Source organism: Suillus bovinus (genome assembly GCF_016758785.1).
Source record: "Suillus bovinus strain UH-Sbo-P2 chromosome Unknown EDB93scaffold_44, whole genome shotgun sequence".
Classification (NCBI taxonomy): domain Eukaryota; kingdom Fungi; phylum Basidiomycota; class Agaricomycetes; order Boletales; family Suillaceae; genus Suillus; species Suillus bovinus.
Genome location: NW_024542100.1, coordinates 42374 through 63145, shown reverse-complemented (window position 1 = coordinate 63145; position 20772 = coordinate 42374). Strand labels below are relative to the sequence as shown.

General features: G+C 44.9%; 5 protein-coding genes across 5 annotated transcripts; 2 read left to right on the top strand and 3 right to left on the bottom strand.

Moving 5' to 3' along the window:
- Window positions 1-1035: 1035 nt before the first annotated feature.
- On the bottom strand, window positions 1036-3458 carry EDB93DRAFT_601648 (lysophospholipase). The gene is made up of 6 exons (XM_041456831.1): window positions 2510-3458; window positions 2327-2460; window positions 2122-2273; window positions 1823-2068; window positions 1730-1771; window positions 1036-1679 (listed from the first exon to the last, which is right to left on the bottom strand). The coding sequence occupies exons 1-6, from the start codon at window positions 3319-3321 to the stop codon at window positions 1224-1226; spliced, it is 1842 nt and encodes a 613-aa protein (XP_041305827.1). The 5' UTR covers window positions 3322-3458; the 3' UTR covers window positions 1036-1223.
- Window positions 3459-8601: 5143 nt separating this feature from the next.
- EDB93DRAFT_1105420 (uncharacterized protein) lies at window positions 8602-9226 on the top strand (the record flags this gene model as incomplete). Its single annotated transcript, XM_041447500.1, has 4 exons — window positions 8602-8632; window positions 8821-8952; window positions 9003-9059; window positions 9108-9226. The coding sequence occupies 4 exons, from the start codon at window positions 8602-8604 to the stop codon at window positions 9224-9226; spliced, it is 339 nt and encodes a 112-aa protein (XP_041305826.1).
- Window positions 9227-11762: 2536 nt separating this feature from the next.
- On the bottom strand, window positions 11763-12023 carry EDB93DRAFT_1088692 (uncharacterized protein; the record flags this gene model as incomplete). The annotated part of the gene is made up of 1 exon (XM_041446156.1): window positions 11763-12023. A coding segment is annotated over one exon (261 nt), but the record flags the coding sequence as incomplete, so codon positions are not given.
- A 2378-nt stretch (window positions 12024-14401) lies between these two features.
- Window positions 14402-15477, bottom strand: EDB93DRAFT_1105419 (uncharacterized protein; the record flags this gene model as incomplete). The annotated part of the gene is made up of 4 exons (XM_041447499.1): window positions 14402-14747; window positions 14796-14941; window positions 15005-15120; window positions 15387-15477. The coding sequence occupies 4 exons, from the start codon at window positions 15475-15477 to the stop codon at window positions 14402-14404; spliced, it is 699 nt and encodes a 232-aa protein (XP_041305824.1).
- Window positions 15478-17154: 1677 nt separating this feature from the next.
- Window positions 17155-18687, top strand: EDB93DRAFT_1252205 (uncharacterized protein; the record flags this gene model as incomplete). Its single annotated transcript, XM_041453258.1, has 5 exons — window positions 17155-17307; window positions 17364-17402; window positions 17487-17852; window positions 17910-18446; window positions 18508-18687. 5 exons carry the CDS (start codon window positions 17155-17157, stop codon window positions 18685-18687), a joined length of 1275 nt encoding a protein of 424 aa, XP_041305823.1.
- Between the last annotated feature and the right edge of the window lie 2085 nt (window positions 18688-20772).

Below are 20772 nucleotides of genomic sequence, written 5' to 3'. Positions count from 1 at the left end.
AATGGAATGTCGCCGATGGCGGTTAGATGTCCATTCCTCCATCCCAAAATGGACTCGCAAGTAATCTACTTCCGGGATAGCATATTCCTCTTCGGGCCCCCTCGCCTCCGTGATACTCGCTTTGCCTATAAAACGAAAATTTCATTAGTAACAGTCGCGCTGGGAACAAATTGAAGACGATAATACGTGCCAGTACTACAGCCAAGACCAACGATACGGAAGACCTCAGAACTCCACAAGAAACGAGGAATGTGGAGGGACCTGACGATCACAGTAAATGGTAACTTCTCTAGCAAGTGAGATTGAAGAGTAGGCTGCTGTCATGCATCATGCTTCCGGCTATCATAGCAGGCGCCACTACAACGATTTGAATCATGTTGGCAGAACAGTCATCAGCTGGATGACATCACGTATCAAATGGCAACAGTACTTCGGATGAATACGACACCGTATCGGACCAGTAAACCAGACAATTCAATGTACGTCGGCGATTCGTTTGCCATGAGGACTGATTCCGAGGACAACTGGTTTTAATACTGGGATTCATCTAAGTCAATCTATCCATCCGGAGAAATTTGCATCGTCCTTAGCACAGGAAGCATCGCTTGCGCCATATAACGAGAGGTTGTAAGAGCATGAGGACGAGCGGGGTGAGGCCGATACGCAACGCCAGTACACAACTCTGCCATCTATCGATACTCGCGGAGTTTCTAAACAACACGTGGTTGCCTTTTAAAGTTGCAGCTTGGCGAGCCCCGGATCAAGGAAGTCCAAGTAGTTCGACAACTGACAGGAGGCCTTTTGATCATGGTGGGTTGGAGGATCACAATTCGGGTACGTGGATGTAAATTCTGCCTGTCCTATCCTGAGAATGACAGTTCGGCTTCGTGCTCCTGTCAGTATCAACACCGCAGGTCTACTTAGTAGCCGCACGTTTGAAATTCCTGCCAGTGATTCATCGTATCTGACGCTTATAACGTGGATCCGCCATCGCTGAATCAAAATCGATCAGTAGAGCCCGACACCACCGCATCCCTAAAACCAGCAAAAGCAAACGTTATGCCAGTAATCGCATCCGATTCATCAACAGTCACAATGGCATGAATCAGTCCTGACAATGAAAACTCAGACTATGTCCGCCTGCACAAATTGACTTCACATCATCTGCGAGGCCATAATAGCAGACGCCACCCCGAATCCGTGGCATATACGACAGCACCGCTCTAGGATGCAGTACCTGTGAGCATGCTTCCATCCCAGCAGTACCTATCCATGCAGGTAGAGCAAATACCACTTCTTGCTACTCCTGCTCGCTCCCTTGCACGGTCGACGACGGCGCATGCGAGGCACGACGGCCAATCTGGATCCTTCGTTGCTCCATTTTGTGGATACCCCTGGGTCGTGATGACAAAGGTCTGGTTCAACATTGCCTGGATCTCCGACGACGAATAGGAAGTTTGAGTCGTTGAAGTGTTGGTGACGGGAGCTTCGCCATCTTGGGGCGGGCCACCATTAGCAAGGTATATGAGAAGCGGGGTGCTTGCGTTCGAACTGGTCGTGTTGCATCCAAAAAATGTCGGGCGCGTAGTCAGGTTTTGTGCAGTATATTCTCCCATAGAAGTTGGAACAGGAGGGAATGAGTAAGCAGAAGGATAAAGTGAAGTACGGTTTTGCGTGGCCTAGCAAGGGATTCAGATGCGAAAGTTATTCGATAATCGTGTATACTCACAATCAAAGAGCTGCCGTCCGCAAAGTCGTTGACATCATCAGTCTGAGTTGAAGATCAACTAAAGATCGCCATGTTCTTGGGAAAACTGCTTACTGCATCAATAGCGAAAATGACATCGACACCACGTGCTTTCACCAGGAGGGGTTGCAGGGGGATAACTTCACCATCTTCACCACCGTCCACCATATTCAGGTTCGTTTGCGCCGAATCAATAAAGGTGTCCGGCGCTACACCATAGAATGGATTTGGCCAAGAAGCAACGTCGTATTCAACCTGGGGTTCAGGCATAAGACTCGCCATAAGATCTATAATGGACCCAAACTCCGAATTGAAGGTATTCTGCCATCTAGTTCAGACACACACGGACGATAAGAGAACACAACCGAACCCACAGTAAGGTTAGCTTCATTAAATAGTTCAGAAGATGACCCAGCAATAAATGCAGATTGATCATAGTTGGTGACACAAATACTGTTATTTGTCGTTCCCAAATATTTAGTTGGCGCGAATGCAGAAAGCTGCGGGTCAAAAGAACCCGTTTCAACTATTCAGATACGGTCAGGGCACAGGAAAAAGAAACTGTGACTCTTTACTCACAGACATTGAACTCGATTATGGGATTAGTTAAGGGAATGTAGTCTTCAGCAATTATCTCTGATGAGTTCTGACCCAGAGCTTGAAGGTCCGCGGTCACAATTGGGAATGGTATTGAATAGGACGCAAATGAGGTCCTTTAACCAGGATCAGCCAACGGACTCGACAGAATGGGAGCAAACTCACGTGTTTGTGACAGCAGACCACAATATACCAGCTCCATGGGTGTACGACTCGTTATAGAAATTGGACGAGAAAGTACCATTGGCAAAATGTCTGGCTAGCATACGTGCCCAGTAGTCCGCAAACGTCACCACATAGCCGGCGTCGTACTTTCCGAGCAACTCATATGCAAGGTCCGTATAATATTGCGTATCTATGGTAGAGTTCGTGCTTGGCGTGATGATATCATAATCAGCGTTCCATCCTCCCCACGAATTGTTGGATACTGCGGGACAAGCGGGTCCAAAGATGAGTTCTTGGATGGTGGGAAAATTGGCCTGGGCAAGGGATGTGACAAACCACGATCCACCTGACAACCCCGATAGATAAGTTGCTGCTTGAAGTAACCCGCCTGTTCCAGCGGCATCAGATGATGAATTCCGCGCATCTAGTGCGTTCAACACTCCTGCACCAAAAATTGCAGCCCTATACCCTCCTCCACTCGTTGCAATGCCTAGAGTTGGGGTCTCGGAGCAAGCGCCCGAAAGAATGCTTGAGACGTAATCAGGGAGAAAAGGATTGGTGGACAAAACACTCGAGAGATAATTCTTCCAGGCTTGCGGAAGGACATTGGTTTTGCGATTTTGGACGTAGGAGGCCTCAGATGAGCTGAGGGTTTGATTCCCGGGAGCACCAGCCATCCGCACCAGGTTGAAGCCTGCAGGACATCGCGCAGCAATAGGTGTGTACGCCTGAGATGCCACGGTCTGAGCCATGGCGCATGTGCTTAGCCACGACAGAAGGGCAAGCAAGATAGCAAAGCGGTTTTGTAGCATGCTCGGAAACGCGACGAGGGAAGGTTAGCTTTCGCCGTTTGTGCCAGATTCGATACCTTGAGTAAATAGTTGTATGCAATGCTCCTTTAAATTTCAGAACGCAAGATGCACGTTTCGGTCAACCTCCGGGCTGTTACTTTGAGTGTGAGACTGGCAGCCCCAAATTAAAAGCATCTTGAGCTCATGAGGCTCCCGGACTCGAACCAATGGCGAACCAGCACGTTCTAACCGCAGTTTCCCTCCGCCGCACTCGACGCTACCGGTGTTCTGGAGGAGCATTAATGTTTTAAAGAAAACCGTCCAAGAGAGTTGGTTTACGTCGATCTCAGAGATTACAGTGAACCTCCCCAAAATGACAGCAAGAGTACCCCCCTGTGATTGGCGCACGCTGCCTCTGTCAGCAGATAGGTGACTACTAGCGCATAATCACGAGCTTTTGAACATAAATATAACTTACCTGAGAGGCCAAGAGGTGGCCGAAACTCAACGTCCGAACCCTGTTTACTAGCGTATTACGTCCGCGTCGCTACAAGAGAAGTGATTGGGTATGGCATCAAACACGTTCGTTTTACTTTGATGAGCGCCTCTTTACCATGCGTCCAACAAGCACCAAAGCGGAGAAGAAATAAAACAGTGGTGGGAAGAAAGCGAGGCCTCGGGCCCACATGAATGCATGAATGTTCATTTGAAACGGGCAGTTGAACGCGTGACAATGATCATATATGTACATACTTGAGACAGACACGACGTAGAGGCTAGATGACTGTCGGAGTATGAAAGATATTGTACCATTTAATTTTCAAGGTTGAGATAATAACACCAGCAATCCATGAGCTCATCATGATACACGGACATCCTCGACAGACAGAAACATGATTACAGTGGTTCCAAAATCGTCTGGCATCATGCCATCTAAATAGTTGGTTGTTGGAAAATACACATGTGCGTACTATGCAAGTTGTGTCACTTAGAAATCTCCATGAACTAAAGTACGACAATACCTAGGGATAGCTTTGACAGGACTACATGTATCGTGTCGATTAAATGCGAGTAACAGAGAAGGCTGCGAGCCCATTCATCTCGGCAATCTCATCAGTGTCATCTATGTGCCATGTGCGGCTCAGATCAAGCTTGACATTGGAATCTTCGTAACAACAGAGTTGATGAATCGAAGGTATTCTGGAATGTGTATGCAGGCTCAAGATTCGCTGGTGCATCTTGGGCTGTGAACGCGATGTTACAGGGTGGATTCATGCGCTCTGTAGTTTATCTGTCAACCAAATGTGTCGATTGGGGATCAGCGCCATTTTCGACACCTGACCTACCTGGTTACCCGAAGTCAGATGAGTCACTTGCATGGTTGGCGTTCGGGAGAAGAAGGCCGTGCTTCTGGATGATCTCAACCTTATTCCAGGACACCCATTATGCATCTTTGTCGACTTACCGAAGTATTCTCAGTCATGCCATCCTTAATCTTCCCCACCGGCGAATCCTGCTACGGGGTTGATCCTCATGAGCAACGTATTGAACTCCCGCCAGCGATCAATTCGCTAGATTTGCGGGCTTCTGTAAGATAAACTGGCTTCGAATCCCTCAATTGGTTGTCTTCGCTCGTTGAAAATAGTCACTTGTGGATAGGTTTGGGCGAAGCAGGGTACGAGATCCGTACCGCCGCTGATGCAGCAAGTCCCCGACTCCGATCGCAATGATGTTTTATCTTGAGGTACGCAATATTATATGCTTTCAAGTTATTGGACCACGTTATGTATAGACATTTTGCATTGCATAGACTATTCTAGCTTCGTCCTTCCACCATTGAACACCAGAATCTAGCCTGCTTCACGGACCCGGCATTAAGGTATTAGTGGATAGTTGCACCCTGCGTGCTCACTGTCTCATGATACTAACCGGTCTTATCGATTTCATCGTCCATCTTAGGCTGGGTCCATACTTGGCTTTATGCACCTGTGCTTGTGCATTTTGTTAGATCCATTCAGCTGACAGATCTTCAATTTGGCTACCAGGCCGCGTGCTTGTAAGTCGTTGCTTCCTCGACAATGCAAAACATTCACATGTGAAAGCGGTTGGCAGTTTTACGTTTATTATTGCGATGTTCAACAATATACCGATCTCATCTATTCACAGGCTGATGGCCCCCGCCCGCCATATGGCCTTTGACTGCATACCAGAAAATAACACGTCTGTCACGAATCGCAATCGTCGTTTTGTTGGCTTCATCAAGAGAGAGATCCATGAACTAGCTTTCGAGGCCAACGTTAGACGAGCGGATTCAACCTGTGCAGTGAGTTCCATCTTTGTATGGCCTCCCAATATCAATCATCAACAGCAATGACCACTCGTTTCGACAGCCTCCCGAACTCAAGCTTAGTAGACTACTAGGCACGGTCGATCAATTCCAGATAAATTCAAACATCCATATTGCTCAGCAGTACATATCCACAAACAACTTGAAGTATACTGTTAGCTCTGAACTTGATATTGCACCGTCAACCATGATACCAAAGCGAGAACAGAAGCATGACTTACTGCGGCAATGTGCCGCTCGGGCTTTCGGTTCATTCCTGCTTGCAGAATTTGACACCACCTTTTCTAGCCTAAAGCGCACAGGTGAGTCATGCGATTGATTCTTGGTTGCACAGCTTGCTCGTACTCACGCTCGGTAGACAATTATAGCCCCGACAGCAATCACTACGGTATCTGCATTCTCCCCATTTTTGACACGCACTGACAGACATAGATGATGTCAAAGCAATAACAAAAACAAGGGCAAGGGCCGATAAGAGCATTTTCTGTGCGAGGTGATATAGAATCCTCTGAGGGGATGGGGAAACACTGGGACGATGACTAGCCTTTATACCCTGCATGTACTTCCGGGTAGGGTTCTGGGAATTTGGCAGAATCGTTATTGCTGTCAGATAGCACAAATTTGGTCGAACATGCAGGAGCGTACTCAATTGATTACGACCATTGCGTCATAACATGCTGGCAACATTGACAAGTCTCTTCTTAATAACCACAGGACGCTCGCTCTCAACCCCGGTCTCTCATCCTAATCTCTCACTCATCGTATCATCATTCGAACCTGCAGTGACACTGTCAGCACAGGGACAAAGCTACGCTCATTCTCGTCAATAATTCCGACTCAGGCTCAGATATCACCATTTTTCTCACAATAGGGAAACACTGTAGAACGATGACCAGCTTTTATACCCTGCATATACTTCTCCGCATGGTTCTGGTGGATTTGGCAGAATCGTTATTGCTGTCACAATTTACATAATTTGGTTAAATATGCAGGAGCATATTTGGTTGATTAAGACCACTGCTGCTGGTCGTCGACAACTCTCTTAATAACCACAGAACGCTCGCTCTCGTCCCTGGTCTCTCATCCTCGATAGAAGAATAATATTCATGTTCATGAGCACTGTCAGGATCAATGAATGTCGTATATCTAATATAAGTTTACACGGCTATAGATATTAATTTTAGCAGCCGGCAAGCCGGCGGACTTGTAAAATGTCTACAAACATCGTAAGCTCACTGCTCAGCGCTCTGTTGTAAGTAAATGGCGATAAGGACTTACTAGCATCAGCAAAATCTCCAAGTCCCTTTTCGCACTTAAATGACTGATTTGTATTACTGGTCTCACTAAGTAGAAAAAGGAAAGCTCTGGATGATCCCCACACCCGCCGTATGACCTTGTGTTTTGACTGCATACCAGAAAATAACACGTCTGTCACGAATCACAATTGTCGTTTTGTTGGAGCGAGTTCCATCTTTGTATGACCTCCCGATATCAATCATCAACAGCAATGATCACTCGTTTCGACAGCCTCCCGAACTCAAGCTTAGTGGACTACTAAGCACGGTCGATCAATTCCAGATAAATTCAAACACCCATCATTTGCTCAGCAGCATGAAGATATCCACAAACAACTTGAAGTATACTGATTAGTTCTGAACTTGATATTGCACCGTCAACCATGATACAAAAACGAAAGCAGAAGCATGGCTCACTGTGGCGAAGTGCCGCTCGGGCTTTCGGTTCAACTGCCATTTGGCGTGCAAAGGTACTATAGTATTAAACACTATGCCACGGAAGAACCATCGGGCTGCTCTCCAACATCAATGTGAACCCCATTGACAACTTATACAGATCGTGTGTTTGCAAATCGGTGTTTCCTCGACAATACAAAACATTCCTGTGTGAAAGTGATTGGCAGTTTTACGTCTGTTCAACAACTTGAATATATACTGATCTCATCTGTTCACAGGTTCCTGATGCCCCCCGCCGTATGACCTGAAGTGTACTGATTTGCTCCGAACTAGATACTGCACCGTCAACCATGATACCAAAACGAAAGCAGAAGCATGACTCACTGGCGATGTGCTGCTCGGGCTTTTGGCTCAATTTTTTGTGCATGTATGGGCTACGAGTAACTAAGTCCCACAGGTGAGTCATCTGATTCCTGGTTGCACATTGACCTACTCACACTGACGCCAAATGGACAATGATAGCCTGTACAGCAATCTGTACTTTTTGTGCAGGGGACTCCTTTTCCGCCACACGCGGCACTGACAGACATAGATGCTGTCAAAGCAATGACAACGGCGAGGAACGATAAACGCATTTTCTTTGCGAGGAGATATAGAATCCTCTGAGGGGATGGGGAAACACTGGGACGATGACTAGCCTTTATACCCTGCATGTACTTCCGGGTAGGGTTCTGGGAATTTGGCAGAATCGTTATTGCTGTCAGATAGCACAAATTTGGTCGAACATGCAGGAGCGTACTCAGTTGATTACGACCATTGCGTCATAACATGCTGGCAACATCGACAAGTCTCTTCTTAATAACCACAGGACGCTCGCTCTCATCCTCGGTCTCTCATCCCAATCTCTCACTCGTCGTATCATCATTCGAACCTGCAGTGACGCAGCCAACACGGGGACAAAGCTATGCTCATTCTCGTAAATATCTCCGACTCAGGCTCAGATATCACCATTTTTCTCACAATAGGGAAACACTGTAGAACGATGACCAGCTTTTATACCCTGCATGTACTTCTCCGCATGGTTCTGGTGGATTTGGCAGAATCGTTATTGCTGTCACAATTTACATAATTTGGTTAAATATGCAGGAGCATATTTGGTTGATTAAGACCACTGCTGCTGGCCATCGACAACGCTTTTCTTAATGACCACAGAACGCTCGTTCTCATCCCTGGTCTCTCATCCTCGATGGAAGAATAACATTCATGTTCATGAGCACTGTCAGGATTAATGAATGTACAAAGTGTCTTATAAGTTTACACGGCTATTGATATTGATATGAATTTTAGCAGACGGCAGCCGTCGGATTTTTAAAATGACCGCGCAGCTCTCACTTGCAAATAGAAACCATGCGTCAATCCGTTGCTCAGAGTCGCATTTCACATGCTGCATCCCTAGCATCGCAGGCCAATAATATGCTTCAGTAACGTCACGCTTGCAGGAGAAAAAGAAAGAATTTGAGGCCGTTGCTGCCCTTGAACGTGCTAGCGCTCTTGTCCTCAAGCGCATCGAAGGTCTTGCAGATGATTGCGAAGTTATGGCTGACGCTGGTCAAGGTATATTCCTCTCATCTTGATCCTCGTCTATCATTAATTTTCTCTAACAGTACATGGTCAGGTGCTCGAACAGTGGCCTCTCATGTTCCAAAGTTTGAGTTTGTTCTGTAAGTGAAGTTCTGACCATCCTAGCTTGTGATCTGATTATTCTTCAGTGAACACCCGGGAACAGCACTTGGAAGTCCCCAGTAACGGCGCCGTAACACTCACCGGAGAACGGCTTGTTCGCGTTCCGCTCGACGAGCTCCAAGCTGATGCGTCGAAGCAACCTTGACTGCATAGTACTGCGTCTACTTCGACATACATATTCTTGATGCCATGTCGCATCTCTGTCCCGCCCTTTCCCGGAAACACCGGGCATTGCTTATCTACATCAGCGACGACTACAATGCAGTCGATAACGACTCTTCCATTCTGCCAATGGACTCCGCACTTCACTTGCTATAAGATGAAACCTTGTGCACGTGTCAGCAAGGGTGGGTACAATACAGTTTCGACTATAGTATCAGCGTATCGAACCTTTATGGCCACCTTGAACCTGCAAAGCGGATCACTGATTACAGAACAGACATACATTATTTTTTGTACAAGTACTTGTAGCACCACTACTAATTCAAAGTATATAGTGTTTGGATTTGCACGGGAGTGTTCGTGTGTCATACGTTAGGTTCGTTACCAGCCTGGTTTACTAACACCACGGACGAGTCGAGTGGCGCGCTGGTAAGATAGACCGCAGTCATACTTCGCTTGATCACGTGGTGTGACTTTTGCGGTGACCCGACTGTGACCTATGTTACATTTACTATCGACATTCACACTACACATCAGCTTCCTCGAGATCGCGCAAAATACTATCTGGCAGTACTCGGTGGCCTCTGTACTTCTTTGAAGCCCACGCAGCTTGCTTCCCATTCAGTCCTTTGTGGTATGCATCCATGAACCAGCAGGCTCGTGTTGAAAACCTGAGTGGTGTGAACATTTTAATGTAAGATTGCAACAAATAACACACTTGCGCATACTGTCGAGCGGTACTGATTCGAGAGCCGAAAGAATATTTCGTTCAAGGTCTGCTTATTTCGATGATGTGGGATATTGATGATAAATTCTTTTTGCATATCCCCAGCACTGTTCAATGAAGTTAAGTTCACAATGGAACTTCAGAAGGAATAACACTGAAAATCCTCTTGCTTTGCATATCCTTTCTAGATTTGACTCGACAGCGATGAAATCTGGCTGATTGTATAGGACCCGATGACAACAGCAATTTGTTGCTCCCTTTGCACACTTGAAGTCCTTGCACTGTGCCCGCAGCTTCGATTCCTGGATAAGGCCTCGCTCGTGCAAGATCACAGCCATACCTTTGAAGAGACCAGCTTTGAGTCCAGCATCTTCACCGAAATAGAGTGACTGTTTTGATCCATCTGCGAAGGTTGCATCACCCATTTGAATTTTTCCTTTCAACAGCTTGCTATCTGCACCATAAACTTGTTTGCTGGCCGCATCTCAAATATTGACCTCCACACCCCAATTTGTTTCCACCTTTGATGTTCCCTTTGGCATATTTCTTGCTGAGAGAGCTCCATCTGCACGTTTTAAGTGAGTTGTTGCATTGTCAAACACGAGGACGTGGTTTTCATTGGTGTAGTGCTTCTCTAGAATATCCATTGATCTTTGAGCTTGTTCAAGGATGTCCTGGTTCATGAAGTACCCTTCATGATTTTTTCCTGTTTTGAAGAAGACACAAGCCTCCTCTTTCCATCAGGTGACCGCAGCCACCCATAATCAGCAGAAACAAGATCTGTGACCATCCCTCTCCCTTTGCATAGGGCATGGCTGTTTCACTATTATGGACCCATCATGTTTTGCGATGATCATTTGCATAGAATGTGGACTCATCATGCCACCATACAACTGTCTTCTGTTCCTGTAGTGATGGACAAGGGTAATATCCATCTCTCTCATGACAAGACCAATCTCGAGTCTTCTCCTTGATTGCTGCCCATGCAGGCAAGAAAATTTCCTGCCGGTAAGCCACAATGTCATCTCTTTCATGACCATCGACAAATTGACCTTTGGGATCTTTTGTCCAGCGGTACTCGAGCTTTTTCATCCATCATTGTGCAGTTGCAAGATGAATTCACTTCATGAGTCCACTCTGTTTTCGCATTTCTGGTGTGTTGAGGAAGTCAACAAGGTCCATAGCCTTCACATCCTTTCCAATTCCCTGCAGATGGATGTGTATTTCTTATGCAAGATCCTTGCCTTTGTCAAGTAATGACTCATTCCATGTCCCATAGATATTAAATGGAAGGTTCTCACAATCTGCAATGAAGGCATGTACTCGTTCACGGAGTACTTGTGAGTGTGCGGGCTTTTGTTCTAGAGCTTTTGCAGTAAGTAATGATGCCATTGTCCACTTTCCATATGCCAAAGACTGAGGGTCAACATAGACCCACAAGAATTGTTTCATTCCTTTGAGTTGGCGACGAAAGACTGAGTCAAGCTTAGGGTCTTCGTAGCCAGCAGTCTTCTTTGGTGGTCTAAGAATCCTTTTGATATCATTGAAGGCTAAGTGTGCCTCCTTGACAGTGGGTGAGGGCTTGTATGGTGCTGATCACTTAGATACCGCTACTTTTGTGCAAGGTTCCCACCCCCATGAAAAACATCAGATTTTTATATGCTCTTGCAGAAATGATCCTTTCAACGAGTAGAGTAAACCTACAAGAGGAATTTTCGATTGGATCAAATTTGAGCGAGAAATTTTTTCATGAAGATGCCGATTTGGCCACATATAGAACTACGACTCCCCGTCAGTCAAAAGTACATGCCACTGCCTCAGGAACATGTCTATGTGACTTATACTTAGTAGAACTAAATTGCTTGACCTGAAATTGAGCATCTTTCATCCCCAGGCCTGTCCGATATGCCTCCATCCAGCGGTGCATGCGATGTTCCCATAGTTGGATTGTACGGAGCTGCACAGACTGCATCGCTAAGGGCATATTCTTTTTCAACATCTCGAAAGTGCCGTCGCAGTTGTCCTGGAGGTATTTCTTGACCTTCCCCCAGAAATATTTGATAAAATTGAGTAGATTTCAATGTTGGGTGCTTCTGCAGCGTGTGTTGGTAGCGGCGGAGGTGGTTCGTCGGTGGTGGAAGTGGAATTGCTATGTTCAGGCCCAGGTGCATTTTGCCATCGTGCTGCTCTTGCACGGGCAGCAGCAAGCTTCTTGGAGGTGGACATGGAGACTGGTAGTTGTATTCACAAAGCATCTGTGTATGTGTCTCTACTGTAACATGAACCATGGGGCACTAAGATCGAAGGAGCTGTGTCGGAGGATCCGCACACAGTCGCCAACCTGTATCGATCATACTTAGGGTTAGGGTTTATGTTATCGGTCACTGGAGGTCAGTTTGGCCACTGCACTTAAGTGGCGGTCGCTAAGTGATCGGCACCATAGAACCCTGTTACAGTATTTATTTATCCAGGCACTAGCCATATTTACGTTTGAATCTGGGGGAGAAGCCTCTCCCATGGCACATTGACTTGGATGCTTGAGCTTGGACTCATAAAGTGGACTCAGAGATGGCTCTATTATTGGTAGCACAAATGGAGGAGGATCCAATACCGCAGTAACTGTTACTCTTCTCTTTTTCCTCTTCAGACTGGATGGAGGAGACTCGGACACATTGATTGTCATTGGGACTTCCTGTGGCCATTGTCTTAGTATTTCTGTAGTTGCTTTAAATTACAAGGTTTCTTACATTTTCTTTGTTTCCTGAGTGTCCGAGTGACTTTGCCCAACTTCCAAGGTTTGCAACATTAAACAATTTTCATTTTGGCATAGTAGAGAGATAGTTTTGTTCTGTTGTTGGCTGCTGAAGTGGATCATTGAGTAGCTGACAAAGTACAATGCATTGTGTTCTGAGTATGAAAAAGCTATCTCTACTCCCAGTTTAAGCTATATTCTAATTCTGAAACCTAGGTCCTCTGGGGATGTACTCTAGCTAACTTTCTCTGGTTTTAATTTTGCGAATGAAGGACAATTTGAAGGTCAAGATGCAATTCTGGCACTTTTGTCATGAAAATGATCACATGATCAAGCAAAGTATGACTGCGGTCTATCTTAGATCTCAGAGAAATTTGGCAGGACAAGCGAGGAGTTTGAAATTTAACAGGTGCCGGTCGTGCCGGTGGTACTCGATTGTATGTAGTACAACTTATGTGTCCGTCATTGTTGAGAATCTATAATATGTTAAGTGTTAACCATCATCAACAAATGAGCACCCACCTTATATATTGTCACCTGGTCATGTATAAATACACCAGGTTCACTAGGTGCCACAAGGCAACACCAGGCTGGTGAGACACCATGCATGAGCTTCAATGGTTCGGGTTTTATGTAAGGTTGTGACAAGACAGGTGAACCATTCAAGAACTTGTGGGTCATGTACAGTCAGGGAGAGCTTGTAAGAACTGGTCAACATGTAAGAGATTTTGAACCTGTTCAGGTCTTGGTTGTTGTGCAACAGTTCCTATCCATGTATTGACTTAGAGAACATATATCACAATTCACTTGAAATTCATTGATTGAGCAGTGCAGACAACATTGAGAACAATGTGACAAGATGAAAGCATAAGCAAGTCAAGGATCAACATTTGCCACCACATTTGCCTCAACCATGGTGGGTGCTGGGACCACGGCCATGACCACGACCGCGAGCAGGAGTTGGTGACACAACGGGAGATGTGGGTGGAGGGGTCAATGGGGAGCGCTCCCTTTTGATCTCTAGAAAGAAACAATTGTAAACACCCGGTGTATGTAATAAAAATATTACCTTGTTGATTGAGCCTGTGTCACAACCCAATAATGAATTAACACTGGGCAGAGACTAGGACTCGGACTAAGGTTATCACAACAAGAGGAATGATGAGCAAGTATGTCTTGGATTGCTACAGTGTAGATACAAGAGGTTTGAACTAAGGAACTATCGACCAAGATGTGCTACCTATATACAACTATTGAAACTGAGATTGAAACTGAGATACAACTACTAGCCAATCATAAAAAGGGAAAGGGAATCGTACCATAGAACATTGTAGAATATTAAAGAAGCATCACGTGACCATATTTTATCTTATCGTATCTAATCTAATCTATTCACAATCAAAGAACTCATCTTCTTCATCAGTCACATCGAAGACATGTGTCGTAGGCGCTAAGGGTATTTTGGGAATGATAGATGCTTTCAGAGCAGGGTTAGGGTTTGACTTAGGCGCTATATATTGGCGCTTAGGTAGATTCAAGAAAGAATAATGGTTTGTTAAAGGTACTCGTGACAGCCTGCGTCTGTGCCGGGGCTGATCTTCGTCGTCATCTTCATCATCACTGTTGCCATTGCCATTCATGCCTCCAAGTTGCATGTCCACCGACCCAGCCTGTCGGCCCTATCCAGCACCATCTGTTGAGCTTGATCCAGCAGCAGCAGTGCCACATGTCGAATCGGATTCAGCAGCCGCTGTGGTAGCACCACCTGTGGAGCTGCCAGTGAGTCCAATAGTGTTGCCAGTGTCGGATTCGCGTTGCATAGTACTTGTTGGATCATTGATACTGCCTGCTGGTGCATTTGACTCATGATCCATGGTCGATCTATTGCACCCGGATCTGCCTTGTGTTTCTTCAGAGTCATTGCCAAAAAAGTCGTCCATATCATCTTTGCTGTCTGATGCCATTGAGTTTGCGGCAATCCTCCAGTGCTTCGATGGATGACCTTGCATAAGTCCAGGTGTCTCGCTAGAACAATCAATGAAGCATACAGTAAAAAAGAAAAGAACAACTGACACTTTCCAAAACTGTAACAAATCCTTCACCCATTGCTCATCCGCATGCGTCTCAAGAAGGTCAACCGCAGTATAGTATAAGTCATTAAGATTCATAGTGCCAACCTCGGATGTCCAGGATTCACCATTACATGCAACGAAGTACATCTAGTAAGATGTAATGAGGTCTTTTAGTAGTTGTAATAGCTTGCAGATAGATAGAAACATTACCTGTATTGCAGCATACATGATGTTTCTGGGTCCTGGCTCCATCAGATGGTGTTTTTTGCCCTTTGCAGGCTTTGAAGAGTGATGGGTGCACTCTTTCGACAAAGCAGACATTGGTCCTGTGAAGATGTGACACCATCCCTATGAGATGTGAGTATACTTGAAAGTGGGATGCTGAGTTAAAGATGAATGCATCTGTACAATTGCATGGCCACGTAAGAAGCCTAACTTCTTATTCCTCAGGTTGTACAGGCTCATGTCATAGAACATGGATGGTCATTGTTTCGAGGTAATTTTCTTCTGCCCTGACTTCACTCAGTCCATATATGCACTGCATATGAGAGTGTCATAAGTGTATGGAAGCAACAGAGAAAACAAAACTCACTGTGGGTCTTCATCGAACTCAAGAATGTTATGAGCGGGACAAAGTAGTCTTGCAGTGGCCATGTGATTCCATCCCTGCACTGCCTTGCCATGAGTCTTTAGAATTGGAGGGATCGAAGCAATCCTTTGCTGGGTCCTTGAGTAGGTATTGTAGTCTGTTGTGCTTGAGGGACCCCATGTCATCGCAGCGAGCACTGTTAGCAGCATTTTCCATCTAAAAATATATTAGTGCATCTCAAACAAGCGCATATGTGCAGCTCACTGCCCTTAGAAACTCATTTAAAGACTCGGCTTCAGCTTCAAAATTCTTCATGAGCTCACTCCAATTTGGAATGGATGAGCTAAACTTCTGGTAGACTTGGAGGCAGTGTTCCCTGATTGCTTGAGCTCTAAACGAATGATGAAGTTAGCTACACAAACACAAATACAAATCTTACTCTTCGCTTTGATCTTGGTCTGGATCTATCCAATCAGGATTGAATTGTGCCTGCGTGCCCTCCTGAAGAACTATATCAAAGTGAGCAAATAGGTCATAGTTGAGGCAGAAAAAATGAGCAGAAGACAGATATGGATCTAGGACATTGCTATTGATATTAGTGGCACCTGAATATCAGAATTAAGATGTGAAATTATGAACCTGCACTTTTGTTTGCATCCACCTGACAAGTTACCATCAAGACTCCTTAAAATGGCCTAGAAGTGGTTAGTATTTTGTTCATTGGCATCTAGCTCATTGGCATCAACAGGCATGATGAAGGTATTGTCAACTGAATCAATGACCAAATCAATATCCATGGATAAGATTATAATCAGAGTTTGAACATTAATTGGAAATTGCCGCATGGTCTTGTTTGGATCTGGCTGCGCACATCAGACTTGTCAGTTCTCCACACTGCATGCCACACCACATGGTGACCATCATTTGCCCATTGGTTGGTAAGTCTTTTCCTTCATTCACATCTTACTACTAATATTCTATATAGTGCCAATCATCCCGGGCCTGACACCAGATGTTGCTGCTGGATTCATCCTAGAACGCTGCCACTCTGGTAAGTGTTGTTCATTGCCTCCCTCCCCCCACTATCCGAACGTGGCAAGTAAGTGTTTATGTACAATTGGTATGTAATAATCTAATTAAGGGCTGTCTAGTGTTGTTTCCTACTCCCCCCTGCATACCATTGCACCAACTTGGGGCCCTCCGCATGCATGTAACCTTGTGGGAAAGATAAGGCTTGTACAGCTCAGATGATTGGTCTTTTTTATTTTACTTGTATACCAATCATGATGGAGATTACATTTAATGACACAATTTTGACCAGATTCATTGTGTGCAGACTGGAAGCAGTACTTATGAATCTTTTGCTTGTATTTCCTCATTGATTCACATTGGTTTGTCCTTTGATCTCCGTTAGTGTCAGCATCAGGGAATTCACCTGACTTGGTCTGTTTTTGGGAAGGTATGTACTGAACATGTTTCAAGATCGTTATCAACAGCTTATGTGTCTCCTTTTTGCAGTTCTTTGCTCATTATTGTGGCAACCTCTGCTTTCATGGTGTTGTCGGTCTTCAAAACAGAAGTAGGCAAAAGTGAGTCCTTGTACATGTATAAATACTGACATGGTGAATAGGTATTATTTACTTCACCCCATTCGCAATTTGGTTCTAGTATGGCTATCTATCATTGTTCTGTGTGCAAGACCGCCTTTAATACTCTATGGTCCCTTGCAAATCATATGTGAGGCTTGTGTGGTAGACAATGGACAGCAGCAATGGCAACAATTCTTGATGAGTGTTGCAGAGATCACAAGGCTGTGCAAGCTGCTAAAGTTCGATGGCTGGAAGATGGAAATGCTGTGCTTAGGGAACGGGAATTGATCTATGAAAGCACAACAGAGGGGGAGGACAAACCAGCTGAGATACCAGTAAGGTCTCATCTACGAATATTTGTATGATCTATCTTAACTATATATTTGCATAGGTTGCGAGGTCACAAACTCCACCAGTGATCCATCCCTCCGTATTGCCTAATTGGAGGCCCCACTTGCCATGACACTATTGTGATGACCTTCCCCCCATTCCTAACTCTGCACCAGCTCTGCAGCATGAACCAGTGATTGACGATGGTCCAATTGAGCCTGACATACCTCAAGCTGCAGGTGAAACCAAATATGTTACTATGGAGCCTGATTCATATGGCCTTTTTCGCTCATATCCCAATCACTTTCCCACCTATAATCCTGACAATCTCACCTCGATCTCACACATATCAGATTTGACTCATTTTATCCTTACAGCAGACCAGACAGGTGCTCGACCCTGGTGGTCTGGGTTTGGCTCCTCTGCTACATCAGTAAAAGATAACTTCTTTGTACCATTCCTGAACTCCACCATCTTTCATTTGATGTGCTGGTTTTATAGCGGGTCAAATATGAAATCACTAGCAGAGCTCGACTATCTCATGAACGAGGTCATTCTTGCTGAGGACTTCAATAAGGCCCACCTTGCTGGGTTCTGAGCCACAAAGGAGGTCGACCATCTCGACAACTACCAAGGAGATCCTACAGATATCTGTTCATCATTCCTAAGAACGGATGGATGGATAGAGATGACAGTTACAATTCAACTACCAGCTGATGGTGTCCAGCACACATTGGAAACATCAGCACCAGAATTTGAGGTCCCTGGACTATTCTACCATCGTCTGCTTGAGGTTATCAAGTCTGCATTTTGCGAGGCATCTGCAGAGCACTTCCATCTAACCCTGTTCAAAATGTTCTTCCAACCATCGCCCAACAAACCTATGAAGCATGTATACTCCGAAATATACTCTTTGCAGGCTATGCTTGAAGCACATGAGGCCATCAAATCACATCCCCCTGATCCAAGTTGCAAGCTTGAGACTGTTGTTGCTGCTGTTATGCTTTGGTCGGACTCAACACATCTCGCTAGCTTTGGGAGTGCATCATTGTGGCCTATATACTTGTTCCTCAGGAATCAATCCAAGTACATTCATGGAAAACCTTCATCCTTTGCTGCACACCATCTAGCATATATACCTCAGGTGAGCCTAATGTTGATCCTTGACTTAATCTAATAATCTAATTTGTTATGTTTTTTTTCAGCTCTCCGATACCATTCAGGACTTTTACCGCCATGTATTTGGCAAGCCTGCTACAGCAGAGATGTTGACCTCCTGCCATCAAGAATTGATGCAAGCCATACGGCTTCTTATAATGGACAATGACTTCATGCACACCTATGAATTTGGTATTGTCATCGAGTACCTTAATGGAATTAGTTGACGAGTCTTTCCTCAATTTTTTTCATACTCAGCTGACTACCCAGAGAAGTACGTGAAAATACTGACTTTTCTATGTCTATTAACATGAATGCATTAGGACCCTTCTGTCTTGCATCAAATTCCTCGGTCAATGTCCCTGTCCCCACTGCCTGATTCGAAAGGACAAGATTGGGGAGCTGGGTACAAAGGCTGACAGGTGCTGACGCAAAAGCTATCAGCGCCAGGACAGTGACAGCTTGCAAGGCAAGATCAGGATGGTCCATGACTAGTTATATATCAAGGGTAGGAATATTACAAGCATCTTCGTTAAATGGGTACTTGTTCCAGATTCACTCACTGCCTCTATGGTGCGAGTTTATCTCAACTTGAACTTCACTGTGTCTTTCTGAGTGCTGACTGTATACACAGAACACATTTTCAACACAACTCAGGTGTTTTGGCTTCAACTTTTATTCACTCTTTGTGCCAGACTTGCTTCACAAGTTCGAACTTGGTGTCTGGAAGGTAGTCTTCACCCATCTCCTTCATATTCTGTATGCATATGGTGAGAGCATACAAAGATTGAATGAAAGGTAGGAAATATAGTTACAGTGTTCTATGTGGTGAGTTGCTAAATCCTCACCATCACCATTCAGGTATCGACAAGTCCTGACATTTGGACGAGGCATAATTTGGTGTTTCAGTAGCAATGCATCAGCAATAAAATGTCTTGCTGCTTGATATTTCAAGGACTTACTACAGGTGAGTACACCATGACTGACTTGAAGCCAATTGTCATCTAACTTTTTGTTTAGTGTGCAATGCCAGTTTTCGAGCAGCTCCTTCCATCACCCTATAATGAAATGCTACTCGACCTGCTCTTTGAGCTTGCAACATGGCATGGACTCACAAAGCTTCAACTGCACACTGAGACCACTCTTGGATTTCTCGACACCTCAACATTACGCCTTGGAAAATCTCTTCGGAAATTTATGTTCAAGACTGCAAAGAGATTCATGACTCGTGACCTTCCTAGCGAGGAAGCTGCTCATGGGTGTCGCAAGGCCCAAGCAGCTGCAAAAGGTGGTAGTACATCCTCAAGAGCTAATGCAACAGGCACTTCCACTGGAGTTAAGGCTCAATATTTTAACTTTATGACCTACAAGCTGCATGCACTCAGGGACTATGTCTCCACAATTAGACATTTCGGTACCACTGACAACAATTCCACTCAACTGGTACGTAGGTGCTCTAAATGTTGTTGTCATTTTTTAATACTTGATACAGGGTGAACTTGAACACCACCACATGAAACATTTTTATCCACATGTTAGTAAGGCAAAGTTCAGGAATTGCAAAACAACAATGCTGAGAGAGAATTCTATTCCGACTGGCAGAGCACAAGATGCCTTCAAAGTTGAAGAAAGGCAAAGCAAAGGTCACTGACAAGCACCAATGCCACACTGCAAACAATCTATCGAAGGACCTTCCAAGCATACCTTTTGAAGCATCCAAGCCATTGGCATACTCTGATCCAAAAGCTCACTACCATATTGCATCAAGCACGAGATATTTTTTGAATGTGCAGCAGTGGCTTGGGAGACATTCAGAAAATCATGCATTGGAGGTGATTCAACCATTTATAGTGTTTGATTTTGATCTGAGCTGCCCTATTAGGATTTTCTTCCGACTTAAGGATCATCTCCTTGCCAGAATCCTCAGACATCAATATAACAGTGATGAAACTGAGTTTAGTGCAACTTAACAAGCCCAGGTTGTCTTTGTAAATAATCGTATTTTCTGACATAAGGTACTTCGCATCAACTACACTACATATGACCTTCACCGGGCTCAAGACTCACTCAATCCACAAACTCATGCTGATGTGATGGTCAGGCTGGAAGGTGAAACATCTTCACTGGCTTGGATTCATACCTGCAGACAAACCAAGTGCATTTGGATTTCTTGATCCTTGTCAAATCATTCATGGTGTCCACTTAATCCCCACATTTTCCTATGGCCATACTGATGGACTTTTACCACCTTTGATTGCCTGTCCTCTTCTTGAAAGCAATGAAGATTGGAAATTTTACTATGTGAATATGTG

What these genes read in the sequence shown, in the direction of transcription:
- EDB93DRAFT_601648 (XM_041456831.1), bottom strand. Translation starts at nt 3,321, where the DNA reads ATGCTACAAAACCGCTTTGCTATCTTGCTTGCCCTTCTGTCGTGGCTA. An exon ending in TGGTCTGCTGTCACAAACAC is followed by an intron (nt 2,461 to 2,509) that starts GTGAGTTTGCTC and finishes TCCTGGTTAAAG; the next exon opens with GACCTCATTTGCGTCCTATT. An exon ending in CGGACGGCAGCTCTTTGATT is followed by an intron (nt 1,680 to 1,729) that starts GTGAGTATACAC and finishes ATCCCTTGCTAG; the next exon opens with GCCACGCAAAACCGTACTTC.